At 41.8% G+C, this 15890-nt stretch overlaps 1 protein-coding gene across 5 annotated transcripts in view; it reads left to right on the top strand.

Moving 5' to 3' along the window:
- The window catches only part of PBX1 (PBX homeobox 1), a 318349-nt gene that overhangs the window by 241559 nt on the left and 60900 nt on the right, over positions 1–15890 (top strand). For 3 of the 5 annotated variants that reach the window (XM_067728492.1, XM_067728491.1, XM_067728496.1), the window contains 3 exons: positions 3807–3966; positions 11200–11312; positions 12659–12748. In XM_067728492.1, coding sequence (XP_067584593.1) covers positions 3807–3966; positions 11200–11312; positions 12659–12748 — 363 coding nt within the window. The remainder of the gene's footprint in view (positions 1–3806; positions 3967–11199; positions 11313–12658; positions 12749–15890) is intronic. The other 2 variants (XM_067728494.1, XM_067728493.1) reach the window with 1 other exon arrangement.

A 15890-nucleotide genomic window follows, 5' to 3' on the forward strand; every position in this document is an offset into this window, starting at 1 on the left:
TCTAGGTTTCTAAGCATTCTTGTCCAAATCTAGACTCATTGTCCACAAGTAAAGTGAACCGATGTTTTGTGGTGCTTGCTGCATGTTTCCAGGTATAAACCATACCACTAACCCACAAACAGTGAATTTCGGTCATGGAATCTTCTGCTGCTAAAGTTGAAAATCACTATATTGTTTGAATTCAAATTCTGGGATTTGGAATTCCAAATCCCTATTGAAAATAGAATGAACTCTTCAGGATCTAGTCTGTATTGTATGTGAATAAAAAATGGAATCTTGGCCTATTCCAGCAACCTTTACATCCTTCATTATGGAAATCCAGGGTGCAAATAGTGTGTCCATTAAAATGATGATTTACATATATTGTATCACCTTTCTCTTTCCCCTATCCATCCCAGGGCGATACCATTCTTCCTTCCCCATCACATCACTTCCTCCCAACAATAACCAGACTGTTCTACCATTGCCACACAAGTTCCAGTGGGAGACAACATGATATCCTAGAACGAGCATTTGCTAGGAGCGTGTTCATGCTGAGTCAACCGTGGGATTTTAGGAACTCACTCTTTCTATTTGGGTCTTCGTTGCCCCATCTCCAGTCATGGTTGGTTGGACCACATGATATATTAAATCTCCCTCTATCTCTAGTTCTCAAATCTAGGAGATGCCTTTGACTGTATCTTTCTTGTTTGTTTGTTGCTTTGGGTTTTTTTAAAACTAAATTTATTTATTTATTTTTGGCTGAGTTGGGTCTTTGTTGCTGGGCACAGGCTTCCTCTAGTTGCGGCAAGCGGGGGCTACTCCTTGTTGCGGTGCGTGGGCTTCTCATTGTGGTGGCTTCTCTTGTTGCGGAGCACTGGCTCTAGGCACGTGGGCTTCAGTAGTTGTGGCTCGCGGGCTCTAGAGCACAGGCTCAGTAGTTGTGGCTCACGGGTTTAGTTGCTCCGCAGCATGTGGGATCGTCCTGGATGAGGGTTTGAACCCGTGTCCCCTGCATTGGCAGGTGTCCCTGTGCCACCAGGGAAGCCCTGTTTTGGGGTGTTTTTTGTTGTTGTTGTTGTTAATAATCACCCTCCATCTTGAAATTCTCCTACTTTGGCTTTCTTGACATTGTTCTCTCTGGAGTTTTCTCCTTCCTCTTGGGCCACTCCTGCTCAGTCTTCTTAGAGGATCTGCCGTCTCTACCTATCCTAAAAGTATTGTTCTTTCATTAACCCCCCATCTCATCATGTCCTAGCCCATGGTCCTTAATTATTTTTTAAGACACATATTCTTTTAAAATCCACTTACTAGTGAGTCCTCCTGTGATTCCCAAACAAAAATATGCTCAGACACAGAAACCCATCTATTGACCATCCTCTCCTTTGATCCCAGAACAGCCCTTCCTCTATTCTAATGCTTGGAGTGCTGCTTGGAGTGTGATCTACAGAAGGCAGCATCAGCTGGGAGCTTGTTAGAAATGTAAACTCTTGGGTCTTACTGTATAGCACAGGGAACTATACTCAATATTTTGTAATAACCTATAAGAGAAAAATAAATCTGAAAAAGAATATACGTATATATTTGTGTGTGTGTGTGTGTATGTATATATATATATATATATATATATATATATATATATATGTAACTGAATCACTGTGCTGTACACCTAAACCTAACACGATGTTGTAAATCGACTATACTTCAATTTAAAAAAAATTTCTTGGGTCTCACCTGAGTCCTGAATCAGAATCTCTGGTGGAAAGGAGAGGAGGCTAGGGATCTGTCTTCATAAGCCCTCCATGCACACTTGACTTTGAAAAGTACTGTTCTACACAGTGAATTGGAGTGGCCCCTTCCATGCTCACAGCTGCAAATATACTTCTCTTTAAATATCCCCATGAGACTTCTCTCCTGGAATGCCAAACTCATATATCTTACTTCCCACTGGACTTCACCATGGCTCTGCCCACGGGCTCTTCAAACTTAATGTCCAAAATGTGAACCAAACTTTCCCCGGAGAATCAGTGATTCCTTCTGCATTATCTGTCTCGGAGTAAGTCAGTCATCTCTGTATCCCTAGTGCCTAGCACATAGTAGACCTTGTCAATGATTGTTGAACAGTGGGTTCATGAATGAAAACACCAATTCTATACATTGTTCAGGGCATATGACATCCCCCTAGTGGACGATGCAGGAAATGCCTGAACTGACCCAGCATCTTCCCTGCATGAGCATCTATTCTCCTGTAGAAAGGAATCATCCCAGGAGCGGTCCCTTCTCCACCCTCTTCCTTCTCACCTTCTCTCATGTAGCCAATTTATTAGAGCACAGGCATTTTCTTTCCTCCTCAAAAGTCGTTCCAAACTTCCTTCATCTTTCCCCCTTTCTTCCAGCTCATCCAGTTACCTCAGAAAAAATCTCCCTGCCTCTTTTCCTCTCTCTCTGTTCCACTTAGAAGTCAAAACCCAACCACAACGATGATTGATTCCTATGAATAGTGAAAGTTACATCAAGAAAAGCATGAGTTTGGGAGTGAAATTAGATAGGCAGTGGCCCCTGAATGGACCCAGAAATGCCCTTCCTCTTCCAGTCTAACTCTCTTTCTGTAGGCACCAGCATTTACAATAAATAAAGCATTTTCTCTTGAGTTTTTTTCTCTCTTGTTTACTAATATTGCAATGCTATGTTTTGATTTTTATTACAGAGGCTTGGCATTTCTGCTTCAGTATGAGCTGTATAGGTCTATGAGGGATAGCCTTATAAGATTTTTAAATTTAGCTAATCCACTTTAAAAATAAGTGTAGTTTTGCAAGAATTTTCTTTATCTGCCATTGTTGGGGTAAATTAAATTACATGTAAGCTATGGAACATGTGTTACCAACTTCTCCTTCTCTCACCAAATTCATGGTTTGTTTTGTAATTGTATAAAACCACAATATTTTAGTTTGAAATCACATCTGAAATATGGGGTATAAAACTCTGCTTCCTAAGGCAGGATTATGGGAGTAAAACTTGAATTTCACTGTGTCTCCACTTGTGTCTGGCAGAGGTCTTGGTATAAAGAGAACGGGCATAGAATCAAGCCAGGACAGCCGCTGTGAGCCACATGAAGGAAATAGGTTAACAAATGAAAGTAAATTACATTTATTTTGTGTATTATTGTTAACATTTAAAGCCTGGAATTCAAAGGAGTAATCAGTGCTAGGCTTCAGTTTTTCCTCATATAGATAACACCAAGCTTTGCACAAAATACTTAGTGAAATTTATTGGATTGAATTATATTGATCCTAAGGTCAGTAGTACAATGCAGCTAAGAATCTAGTCCATATTAAAGTTATTTAACTAATAAAAATGTGAAATTAATCCATCCATGAAAGCACCCATATGTTGATATAGATTTCTTTGAATATTTAAAGGTCTATATATTTTGATTGCCCAAAGTCAGCTTTAGCATTGGTAAGTAACAGGTATTTCTCCTGAAATGCTAGGTTTATTTTAGTGTCCTATACTTAAGAGGTAAGCAGATTTAAAATGCTTGCCCTAAACTACAAGGGTCCTAGTTAAATGAGCAGCTCCTCCCTAGAAAAATCTTTGTCACAGTGGTTTTGCTAGATTGTGTTATATTAAGCAAGAGAATCTCATTTTATGTAGTTGCTCCTCTCCAAGCCCTTCCTTCAGATCTTTTAATTGATGTTGCAGAATCAGAGCTAGGATGAGACCAATTAGCCTACCTCTTCAACCCTCTCATAAGCTCTGCCTTTTCCTCTGTGATATTTGTGCGGGATGAACTGGTAACTTTCTCGTCTTCTTTTAAACCTCTCTAGGTATCAAACTGGTTTGGAAATAAACGAATCCGGTACAAGAAGAACATAGGTAAATTTCAAGAGGAAGCCAATATTTATGCTGCCAAAACAGCTGTCACTGCTACCAATGTGTCAGCCCATGGAAGCCAAGCTAACTCACCGTCAACTCCCAATTCAGCTGGTTAGTTTTTTCTTTGAATTGGGGGAAATGTTCTCCATTTTTATATGTGCTTTTCCTACACTGGGGTTTTCTTTTAATTCTTTAGGCTATGGATGGGTTGATTTATGTATTTGATTGTCTTTTTTACTGTTGATGCGACTTTGGGTTTTTCTTTTCATTTCCAAAAAGCAATGTGTTTTGCTGTTTATAAGATGGACGTGTCTGAGGGTTTGCACTAATGTGTCTCTTTAAGTTGGACAGAGGTAAATTGGTTGGTTTTGATGAGGAGACCTCTAAATTCTCCTTTCAAAGGTTCTAATAAGTAAGCTCGACTTAATATTTTGAGGTAGTCCCTTGGGGTTCAGGCATTTAGTCTGTCTCGTATAAAGTTGTTGTCCTTATCTATTTTGCTGTTCCTATCACATGATGTCTGGGTCATCTACTAGCATGCATTCCTTGAAGGAATATTCACTCTTCTTTAAATATCTTATTAAAATGTTCTGGTCTGCAAAGCCAACTATGGTGATTGCTATCCATTTTTTATAGTTGTCGTTCTTTACTGTTTTATTGTGTTGGTTTCCTTTATGTAAACTACGAAGAAAATTGCCAGTCATTAATTCAAATGATTTCAGATTCCAGTTTTTCTGTTACAGTATCAGTCATGTGCTGTACTCCTGGTTTTATTTTAGTAAATGTGCGTTGTATCACTAATTTCAGAGTTAGGCTAACATAATATATTTTGGGGGTGTGCCTTGTACCACCAGTTCTTAATTTCCACATGTGAAAAGAATAATCAGTAATGCATAAAAAATGTAACCTTGGTGTTTGTATGCTATGGAAGGCATGCATGTTGGTGCTTTTTTTTTTAAAGGGAAAACCAGAAATATTTCTTATTAAATAAGTATTTATTTATTAAATAAGCCTTTATTAAGTAAGTTAGATTAAGATATTTCTCCCCATAATGAACCAGATGCATTGATTTTGGCTGTGGGGTACATATCTAAGAAAATTGATGCCCCAACTTTAAAGGGTCACAAATTAAATATGTTAGATCATAATATGACTTTTAAATCTAATTTCTAACATTTGGGGGTATGTGGTGTCTTTGACCTCCCCGCCTGTTTGCCCACTAAAATAAGTCCTCTTTCTACCCTGTGGTAGATTGTTATTGGAGACATGTAAGGCTCTACACACTAATGTCTTCTGTGAGCTTCTAGATGCTTCTAATTTGTTATCATAAAGTTCTCCAAGTCACTGGGCTGTACCATCACAGCTTTCTTTTGTTTAAATGGAATCATGCATGAAGAGTGGCCTGGGCTTTGTAAACATGGATATGGTAAGACAATGTAGAATTCAATCCAGTTTCATTTTTCCCAGCACTCCAGATTAGGTAACCATGGAGAGCATATTTGCTTTTTGAGGTTTTGTGTGTATGTGTGTGTGTGTGTGTGTGTGTGTGTGTGTTTCCTTCTCTTCTCATCATGGTATGATTGACAAAGGATCAAGGCTAACAGGTTCAATAACCAGAGAGTTTCCTTCATCCCCATCTGGTCAATTATTAAGCATTTCAGACCCAGCAACACTAGTTGAATTGTACTGCTAGGCAGACATTTTCACTTGTCTCTTTGGAAGAAGTACAATTCTGTCAACATTAGCAAAAACACATTCGATACTCTTGCAAAGGTTATCATAATGTAAAACAGATATCAAAATGACTTTTTCCTGTCCCTGATATATCTGCATCGCAGATGGCTTAGCATGATTTATGAACAGTCTTTAGAAGGGCCCCGTGGACTCCCTTCATTACTAAATCCCTTTTTCTTCTTTCCTAAAGTACTTGAAAAGAGAAAAGTGAGCGTTTTAACCCCCTCGTCTGTGTTTAAGAATTATTTTGGCTCTCTTGGAATATCAGTATGTGATTACAGTTTTCTAAGGAATTTTTCTGGTGGCTTAAACTTCATGTGACTATTCTGAGCACAGAGTAAATTATTATGGAAAATTTGAGCTAAGCTTTCCAGTGGTGCCTAAGTTGTTAGAAATAATATGCAGAGGAATCCCTTTGTAGTGCTTTTTCTAAAATAGAGACAAAAGAAAATACTATTATATATGTGCAATAGCGTGGAATTTTAAAAGATAAATGGTTTAACAGGAAAAGTTATAAATGAGTTTTTCTATCTTTTCTTTGCTCTTAACACAACCCAAATCGCTACACAGATAGAGGGAGAACTTTAAAATGTTTCAGCTTTGCACATAGGGTGTTTATAATGTTGTATACCAGCTCTTTGATAATTCCGAAGGGTAAATAATAATTGAAATAGCAAGTTTTAAATAAGGGGTTAGGAAGTGAAAATATATTTTAGTTGAGTTTAGAGTTCTGGAACCTGGGAACTTTTTATATCCTTAGTATAGAAGCAGGAGTTTTTTCAAGAAGCTTTACTAAATATAAATACTCATTTCTACTGCAAGGAAGATATTTTGCAAGTAAATCTTATTCCTTCTAGAGGCTTTTGTGTGGAGAGCAGTACTTCAGTATCTTTATTTAGGCCTCTTCTAAATATTCCTCTTTGTTGATGTATGCCTGGCCTCCTATTTCCTTAAGCATAATTCATAAAAATCACGTAGGGCTGGGGCCTGTGAGGAATGAACAAGTATTTCGAGATACTTGGAATGCTTCATATTTTATACCAGCAGAGTTGGGCAAAATGGATGGAGCAAGGAGGAAAAATAGAGAGGAGACAAGAAAATTAAGTTTTGAAAAAAAAGAAACAAAAATGGGGACCAACTGAAGCAATAGTTAATAACCCTGGGTCCATAATTCTTTTGGAGTGACCTAAAGTGACACCTTCTCAATTTCCTATTTTTGATGAGATTATGAAAGCAAGAGTTAATACCTCAGAAAAATAAGGCCCTTTTAGGAAGGTTGGATTATCTATTTTGGAAGGTTGGAGAACATTTTAATATCCAAGAAGGAAGAAATTGGCTTATGCGTTACAGATATTTTCTGTGCCATAGCGTCAGCATTGATATCTTAGCAGGATCTGTGATTAGCTAAGCAATCCCCGTTTTTTGAGGCTCAGAATCCACAGATTTGAATTCTTTTGCTTAGTTGTATGTGTTTGTGTGTGTCAAGGACAACAGTAGATTCAGCCATGACATTAGTTAGCAGCAAGCCCTTTAACATTTTCTTATTATGCCCCTCATAGGAAGTTTGGTGTTTTTCTGGGTTGGTGGAAGGTTATCATATTAAGGCCCTGGACACTGGCTTCCTAAGAGAAGTTTATGTATAGTACACATGGTTAGAGAGGAGGTAACACATCCAGAGAAGTTGACTGACACTTCTAGTAAAGCCATCGGAACACTCATGGTTTTGTTTTTTAAAACCAATGAAAGAATTTATCCCCTTGATGTTTTCTGCTGTGTTCGTTCTTCCTATGTTTCTTCCCTTGTGGAAAATGAAAACACAGCCTCCTGGAATTGGAACTCTAGAACCTGGACATGCACACCTGCTGAAGGTTATCTGGTTTCCCATTGAACCAGATAACCTTTCCCTCTTGTACTTTGCCCTGAGTAGAAAGTAATAATGGTTTTATTTTAATTTGGAGAGAAAAATCTTGAAAAACAGAGAAGTGAGCATAATATAATTAAGCTTACATCCAGCAAAGAGACTCTATCTTTGAGCCTCCAAATGGTATAGGAGGCCAGCAGAGTCCAGTATGATCAAACTGGCCACCTAATCTGTGTGAAGCCTACCTAGACTTCTAGATTGCAGAAATTAAGGTAATACTTGCCATCCATCTGCTTGCTAAAAATGCTGTGAGTTATAATGAGCTAATACTTTTAAAACACCTCAAGTTCCTTAGGAAGAAAAAGTAAATTCATTCTTGTTCTAGGTCGTGGGTTCTCAATGTCAGTAAAGTTGCCATTTTTGGCTGTCACAGTTGTAGGGGGATGGATGTTCCTGGCATCTATGAGATGGAGACCAGGGATGTGTTTGACCATCCTACAATACGTAAGATATTCCTCCATAACAAAGAATTATCTGGCCCAAAATGTGAATAGTGCCAAGGTCAAGAAACCCCGCTCCAGATTGAGATATTATCATTAGTATTCTATTTTTTGGATTTTGAAGTTAACTGGGTTTGGGTGTTTTTTTTTTCCCCCTGAGCAAATGTAATTCTCTTGGAGACTCTTTAGAGTAGAAACAGAGTGTTCAGGAAATTGTCTTTTATGAAAATGGCTGTTAACACATCTCCACATCGTGTTTGCATGAGCAAATGCATCAGAATCTGTAGGTGATCTATCACTTCTCTGTCTAGTTGAGTGCAAGTTTAGCTTTGTATGTGCCCCAGCTGTCTGGATTACGGCTTCAGCGAGCCACTTGCCTCCCTTTCCAAGCCAAATTCAGAACCTTTTAACTGGCAAGCACGTCTTAAAATGTGCTTCTAGTCATTGCCATCACTTTATAGCCACCTGCAGGTAAGGTTCCAGACTGACCTTCTCAGCAAACCAGGTAATTCTGTTTTAGTTCTTTGAGAATTCCACAGCACCTCCGAGAGAGCCCACATGCTATTTGTCTATGAATCACATCCTTCCCAGGAGGTTATCCAATCCAGGATAAGTTCTGTCCAACTTCCAGTGCCAGATGAAGAATGAGTCTCCCCCTCATTACTTAGATGTTTGTGTGGACATGTCTGCCTTATTGCGGTATTCGTGACACCTGGTCTCTTTCCTCGGCGAAATCACTGCCTCTAGTTACTTATCAGAGAAGCAGAAGCCATGGCGGTGTTGTACGTGGGTGTACAGAGACAATGAAATGCTGAAACAGCATGGCCAAAAGCACAGGGACTCCTTCTGCAATTACTGCTCTGATTCAAATGCATTTGTACACGAAGTACATTGATATGTGCATAGTTATCTCTATGTACATTAGGCAGCCAGGCATATTTACAATTTATCTAGGCACACATATTTTTTAAATCATCTGTGTCAATTGCAGTGTGTATCTTGTAAGTGGCACATTCCGTGGCTTCATGGTTCCATGGGTGCCATGTCCCTTGGCATCAGTGTAGCCCTCTGGAAGTTTCTCCCATTTCTCAGTCTGTGTGCTAATTTCCAATAAACCATCAACCAAGCATGTAGAGTGTATGTTTATTACATGGTATTTGGTTGGGAGAGAAATAAGATACCTGGGCTTCAAACTGAATACTCTCGGGGGAAAAAAAATTCTGATATCATATAAACAATTATAATTTGGGTTCTTAGAGCTGCTGGTTCTTGGTTCTGATGACATCTACCTGTGAGCATGTGTTGTAATACTTATTACAGAATGGCTTTTAATATTTAGGTTATATCGCTGTGGTTGAAAGAAAGACTTGAGAGGGATGTAACTAGGACATAGATGCCTGGGTCTTATATATCTTAACATACGAATGTGATCTGTGCTACCCACTGCTTCACCCACACGTTGTGGGGGGGGCTGTTTGAAAGATTTGCAGCACATTAATGGAAGGAGGGTCCAGGCCAAAGCCTCTGCCCACTGATTGGGTGTAAGCTACACCTGGTCAAATCTTGTACCTATTTTGCCTAAGATCCAACTTTTCTAATTCCTTTCAGATAAGCTAAACCGAGAAACGTGTACCAGATGACATACATTGGACATGTTTCAGAGTTAATCAGGACGTCATAGTTCTTTGGATGGTGCTTGAGTTGTCCCCCGCCCCCCAGAGAAAGCAGTCCCTTTTTCCCATGAGAAGGGAGTTAAGAGTGGAGGATCCATCTGTGTAGCAAAATACTCAGCTGGCTCCTTGCATATGGACGGACACCCCAAAGAACAAAGCAGGATGGAGATGTTCCTTAACTTGAGGTTGTCCCCAAGTAAATTGTCCTCGAGTAAATCATTTGGTTCCTCTAAATGGCTCTTGCCTTTGAAGGATGAGGATACCATGAATAGTTGAGGAGAGTGGCAGAGTTTAGAAGTCATTGCTAGTTAAGTGGTCCTGCCATGGAACAAAAAAACCTTCTGTTCAGCTTAGCTGCAGCTCTTCATGTGAGGCGAGACGGCTCTCTAGGATGGCACAAATCCCTATTTTGGGATAAAAGAGAGTCAGAGCTGGGGCATGAATCACTGTTGGGCGATTCCACACGGATGATGGCTGTCTCAGAATTCAAGGGCAGGAGTGCAATTTGAGCAATATAGGGACGGAAACAATAGAGTGGAACTGACCTGGGTCCCTGAGGTCTCTCCTTTTCCAGGCTAACGTCATGTTTTAACCAAACCTTGCACGTTGAGCTTTCTTTCCTAATGCACTGAGCTGCACGATGGCTTCAGAATAATATTAAGCTTTTCCATGGCCTTGTGTTTAGGTTGAGGGGGGGACTAGGTTTACCACAGTAGAACCAGTGGAACCCGGGTGGTGCCTACAGGCTAAGTCTGGGAGAAAGTTTCAACTCTAGGAGGTGAAAGCAGATAGTTAACTGCTCTTCTGAAGGCTCACTTTATTATTATTATTATTACTATCATTTCATATTTCATGCATGCTTGAGAATTCCTGGTCCATTTTCTGTCTCATCTTCCTCCAAAATGGCAGGTGGCAGAGAAGAGCATATTATTCTCACTGATTTTTGCAGTCCTCATGATCCTCTTGGACTGTTTGCCACCCAGCAGGGAACATCACCTTCTTTCTAGAAATCAGGAATGTTGGTGACTCATATCACAGGGCCAGCCCTACTGTGCAGCGTTACCTTCATGCCCTCCCCTCCCAGGTGCTGCTACCCATGTGAGAGTAGATGGGTGTAGCATTAGTTTATTTAGAATCCAGCTGATAGCTCATGTGCTCCATCGTGGTGGCAGAAGTACCACTGACCAGCCTGTAGTCTCCAGCCCACAGTCCCCCAGCCAATCCTAGAATTTTAGAGACAAGAGAGAGAGACCCTGGGTCTGGAGACTGTCTTCAACTCAAACAGAGCAAGTTGAGAAGAATACATGTTTCCTGTCTCAGCTTGAAGCTGCTAAGGGGAAGCAGACCTATGGGCAACTTGCAGTGAGATGTGGGCTCCGCATAACATCAATGATATGCACCCTTTATTGCTTGCTCTGTTCTTCATGCTACTAACCAGACTCTGTTGATGTTGTTTTGATTTTAGTTTTTATTTGGGGGGGGTTGCTTTGCATGTCATTCTTCCTCTTGGCTGTTAGTTGCGGGGGTTAAGCCTTTTCCTTTCTGTGATTCAGGTGCCTCACTCTTTCCTTTCCAGGTTCTTCCAGTTCTTTTAACATGTCAAACTCTGGAGATTTGTTCATGAGCGTGCAGTCACTCAATGGGGATTCTTACCAAGGGGCCCAGGTTGGAGCCAACGTGCAATCACAGGTAGGGACCCAGCCAATGTGCCGCCAGGTGAATGCTTTAGCGTCCAAGAGCCCTCAGTCGGATTGGCACCTCCTGTTTCTGTCCAGAGAGAGAGAGACGGACAGACAGAGAGAGATGTAGAGACAAAACCTTACCAACAACCAAACCGAATCAAAGACAACCATTGTCGTGGGGAATCTTGTCCACACTTTGTGAATGCGTCTGGCTCTGGCTTGTCAGTCACCCTAGGAGGGCAGGAGAGCGGCAAGCACGGGGTGAGGTGACTAAGGCCCGTCAGGCAAGTGGACCCAGTGTATTCTTTGCTCATGAAAGGGAAAGGGAGGAGGAGTTGAGTCCATCAGTTCACTTTTCAGGTCCCTCTCTTGTTTGTTGCTTTTCCACACTCAACATCTGCCCAATATAGAGGTCATGAATGACTAGGCACATACCTTAGGATCTCACGTTTTCATTTTAACCTTTGAAAACACCCAGCCAGGTTGACTAAACTCATCTTCTTAGTCATCCTTGAGGTCAAGGGATTTGGGTTTCTGGTGATGAGTCTATAAGTCCATGCTGGGAAACAAAAATCAAGCGTGTGGTTGTAAACCCTCAGCGCTCCCTAGTTGGCAGCTCGCCTTCACGAGAGCTCAGAAGCCATCCTCCTGTGTCAGCACGCAGCCTGATGTGACAGGGTGAGGTCCTGTGCTCCGGGTCAGGATCGCTAGGGAAGTTCTGAGCCAAGCGCATCCAGGCTCCCACCCTGCCAGAGGAGCAGGAAGCATTACATGCCTGGAAGAGACCACCTGGCCGGTGATTCAGCGCCCTGCTCAGGAAACATTGCCTGGAAACAAGTTCGAGGAGATATAGTCAGACTTCGGTCAGATGACTAAACAGCTGGCCATCATTTAAGTCCTCAGAAAGACAGCATTAGTCGCACACTGCTCTCTCTGTGAGGGGCCTGACCAAGCCGCTCTACACAGAGCCTTGACTTTTGTAGGATCCCCAGCACAGAAGTTAGATAGGATGATCCGGAGGGCAGGGAAAATCCCTTCACTCTCCCCACTCTCAGCCCCTCTATCACCCAGTCCCTGCCGTCTCATGCAGCATTGTTGAATTAGTTTCAGTGTTGGGAATCCCAGCTTTCTTTGACCATTTTTCTGTCTTCCTTACTGAAATCAGAAAGGGTAGTGGATTCGGCATAGAGAGGAGGCCCAGCCTCCTCCTAATGGTTCCTTTCCCAGGAAGAATGTCTCCAGTGATCGCATTAATTTGGCGAGCCCAAATGGTAGCCTGTGTGATGATGATGTGCCTCCCTTTCCCTGCATCTCCCTGACTAATTTCCTCTCTGTTGTTGTTCATCTGTTTAGGTGGATACCCTTCGCCATGTTATCAGCCAGACAGGAGGATACAGTGACGGACTCGCAGCCAGTCAGATGTACAGTCCGCAGGGCATCAGTGTAAGAAAACAAGGCTCCCCCCGCCACCCTTTGTTTTTATTCTATCACTATCAATTAGTTCAAAGCCACAGGGCTCAGAACGCCACTTAGTAGGACTTCTTAGCTTTACGGTCACCTATTTCTTGTTTCTGTATTGGTCATGCCGTCGGCAGCATTCTACCCTCAAAAAAAGTGGCGATTGGGCAGGCTTCATGCAGGCAGCTGGCGTCTAGGGCTGTCACACACAATCAGTGTTTGCATGGCACCTGCGGCCACATGCGTTCAGCTGAGAGGGGCTGCTAAACAGGTGACACCTAGTACAACAGTGGTAGGAAACGTCCCCACCAGCGGGGGCCTGGGAACCTGGGGAGAAAAACCAGTAGCCGAAATCCATTGCATCCAGGTCTGTGGTCTTAAAAAAAAAAACCTTTCTCCCATCTAAGGACGATTAAAAAAAATTAACACAGAGGCTGGGTATGCTGAAGGGATGGGGAGGGGTGCAGACCATCTTCTACTTGTTCTTGGGTGCGCTGGCGGCTCCTGACTAGCATGAAAATTCATAGCGACAAGCTATGTCGCACAGAGTGAAATCGATCAGACAGACACAAGGAGAATCGAGTGTAGATTTGGGACAGCAATCCAACTTGATTTCTCAGATCAATCGTCCGCTATCTCAGCAGCGGTGACAGCAAGCTGGGACAAGGGGGCAGCCTGGAAAAGGAAGCTGTTCTTTAGATCAGAGGTGATTTCCTGGGCTTTTAGAGGTCATAAGATGCTCCAGTAGAACTATTGGCTCAGAACTGTCTAAGAAAACTATGATTGGATGATGGTGAGGATTTTTTGTTGTTGTTTCTGTTGTTAGGATTAAAGTAAATTGGGGATGGAGGGAAGGAAAGGTAGGCATAGTGTATTGATGTAATTCTAACCTATACTAATTGAGGTATGGTATCTGCAATGAAAAACGTGATAGCTTTTTAACTCTGCATTGGTGAAATCATATATCACAATGGCCAGACTGGAAGGAAGCAAGAGGATACCAGATGTTTCATCATATGAGGAACGGTTGAAAAAATTAGGAATTCTTAGCCCATTAAAGAGAAGGTTTGGCTGGTAAGTAATAGTTTGAGACACGCTGTCATCAGTGAGAGAGATTGGATTCATCGTGAATGACGTAAAGGGAGGTAGGATAGATCACTGAGTAGAAGATTCAGGGAAACAGATTTCACTTCAACATCTCAAGGGCCTTTCTAAGATGCAGTCAGAGTTGTCCAAAGAAGGGATCTTTTGCCTCTGGAAGCCAAGAATTCCCCATCATTGGCGCGTTCAGACATTGTTTGGCTAACTACTTGGTAAGGATGTTGTGGAAGGGAGTTAAGTACCAGGTGATGACTGTCTTGGTGACTTTTAAGGCCCCTTCCAATTAGGAATTCTTTATTTTCTACCTTCCTTAGGCAGAATCTCCTCTGAGTTTATATAATATTTATCAAGTTCCTCTCTGGGATGGAAGGAGGGAGGTTAGAGCTGACCCTGTTAAACATGCTCTGGGCACCTGTGTCCCTTTTTTAGAAAGGGTTTCCAGAGCAGAGGGATTTTTCCTTTCTTGTGCTTATACTAATTATTATTCCTGTATTCATGGCTGACTTGTCAGACGCCTGCTTAGAAAAAATCCAAGATACCGTGGTGGAGAATTATGTTCTCAAACATGGATTCCAAATGAATTAAGTTGTTCTGTGTTTGTATGGGGAGTTTCAAGCACATAGGCATTTATCCATTTCCTGGATCTTTTTGAGCTAGAAGATCGGTCTTTCCAGAAAAAGTTTTGCTCTGTATGTAAGTGGAAGAGAGGAACATGAGGAAAGTATAAGAGTGTGGGGAGGAGACTATGGACGCATTCAGAAAGAGAACTGCAGAAAGTCTACATGACTGGGCAGGAAGTGGGGCTGACAGTTCTGCTATTTGGTATCTTTCTTTCCTAATTGGGTAGCACAGGAGAGAGCGGCACTCAGACTCTGGGGGGTCAACGTTGGCCCCTCTGACGTCATCTGGTGGGCTGGGAATCATTTCTGAAATAGTGTAACCAAACATGTGCAGATCATTATGTCTGATTACATAAGCCCACCACAAAAACTGGGCTGGAAAATGCCACTTGAAAGAGTCTCTCATTTTGCATTAATTTTTTTCCCCTGTGAACTGTTTATTTTATTTCTGGGTCTTTAAGACACAGGGTAAATGAATCAAAGGCCGATCATGATATGGTCTGTTCCTTTGGTATCAATTTTAAGTTGTGCCACCTTGCAGGAGACTAAGCTTGTGGGATGTATTTTTAGAGAGTGGTATTAGATGCCGAAGCATGTGTATGTGCAGAGAGGGGCACTGGCTGCTAGGAGAAATGAGAGAGAGAGAGAAAAGGAGGTAGACAAGAAGAGACAAGGACAGGAATGAAAGATTGGAGCCAATGAATAGAAATAAACAATTCCAAAACCCATGGCAGCAATGGAATTCCCAGCTGGGCTGGATTGTGTTTCATTCAGTGGAGGACATTTTCTGGGCAGCCTTTATCTACTCCCCTGCCTGGATTTTTACAGCACTCACATCTTATCCAACCAGCATCTATTTTAAATCTTGTGGAGTTCAGACGGCTTGCCTTTAACTAAGGCCACGTAGTGATCGGGTTGCAAGGTGTGGTGGTGAGAGCCCTGCGTTGGGAGTTGGGAGACTCTGGTCCTTGTAACTCTCATGTGCCCGTGGGCAGGCGTCAAACCTTGTCTTTTATAAAATGGGGCCGGTAATTCTCACCCTTAGTACCTTCATGACTGCTTTAGGGAAAATGAGAAAATAGGTAGGAATGGGCTTGACAAAGCACACGTTTTTCCACATGAATGCAGCATGAAAAGTTATAAGTGATAACTTTCTAATTTGACCTTTTTCCTCCTCTTGTGTGAGCAGTTTTCCCAGTAGGTAGTTCCTAGTGAGGATAGGTTAGGACGCAGTTGTCACTTTTTTCTCTTCTGATGGAAAGGTACACTTTTGACAAGGATACAGAGTTATGCAAGGCCTAAGGACCCCCTTCCTTAGCCAGAGTGAGCGTTAAAGACCCTGGGTCTTTAAGACACAGGATAAATGAATCAAAGGCTGCTCATGATACGGTCTGTTGCTTTGGTAT

The sequence above is a fragment of the Pseudorca crassidens genome, chromosome 2 (genome assembly GCF_039906515.1).
Source record: "Pseudorca crassidens isolate mPseCra1 chromosome 2, mPseCra1.hap1, whole genome shotgun sequence".
Classification (NCBI taxonomy): domain Eukaryota; kingdom Metazoa; phylum Chordata; class Mammalia; order Artiodactyla; family Delphinidae; genus Pseudorca; species Pseudorca crassidens.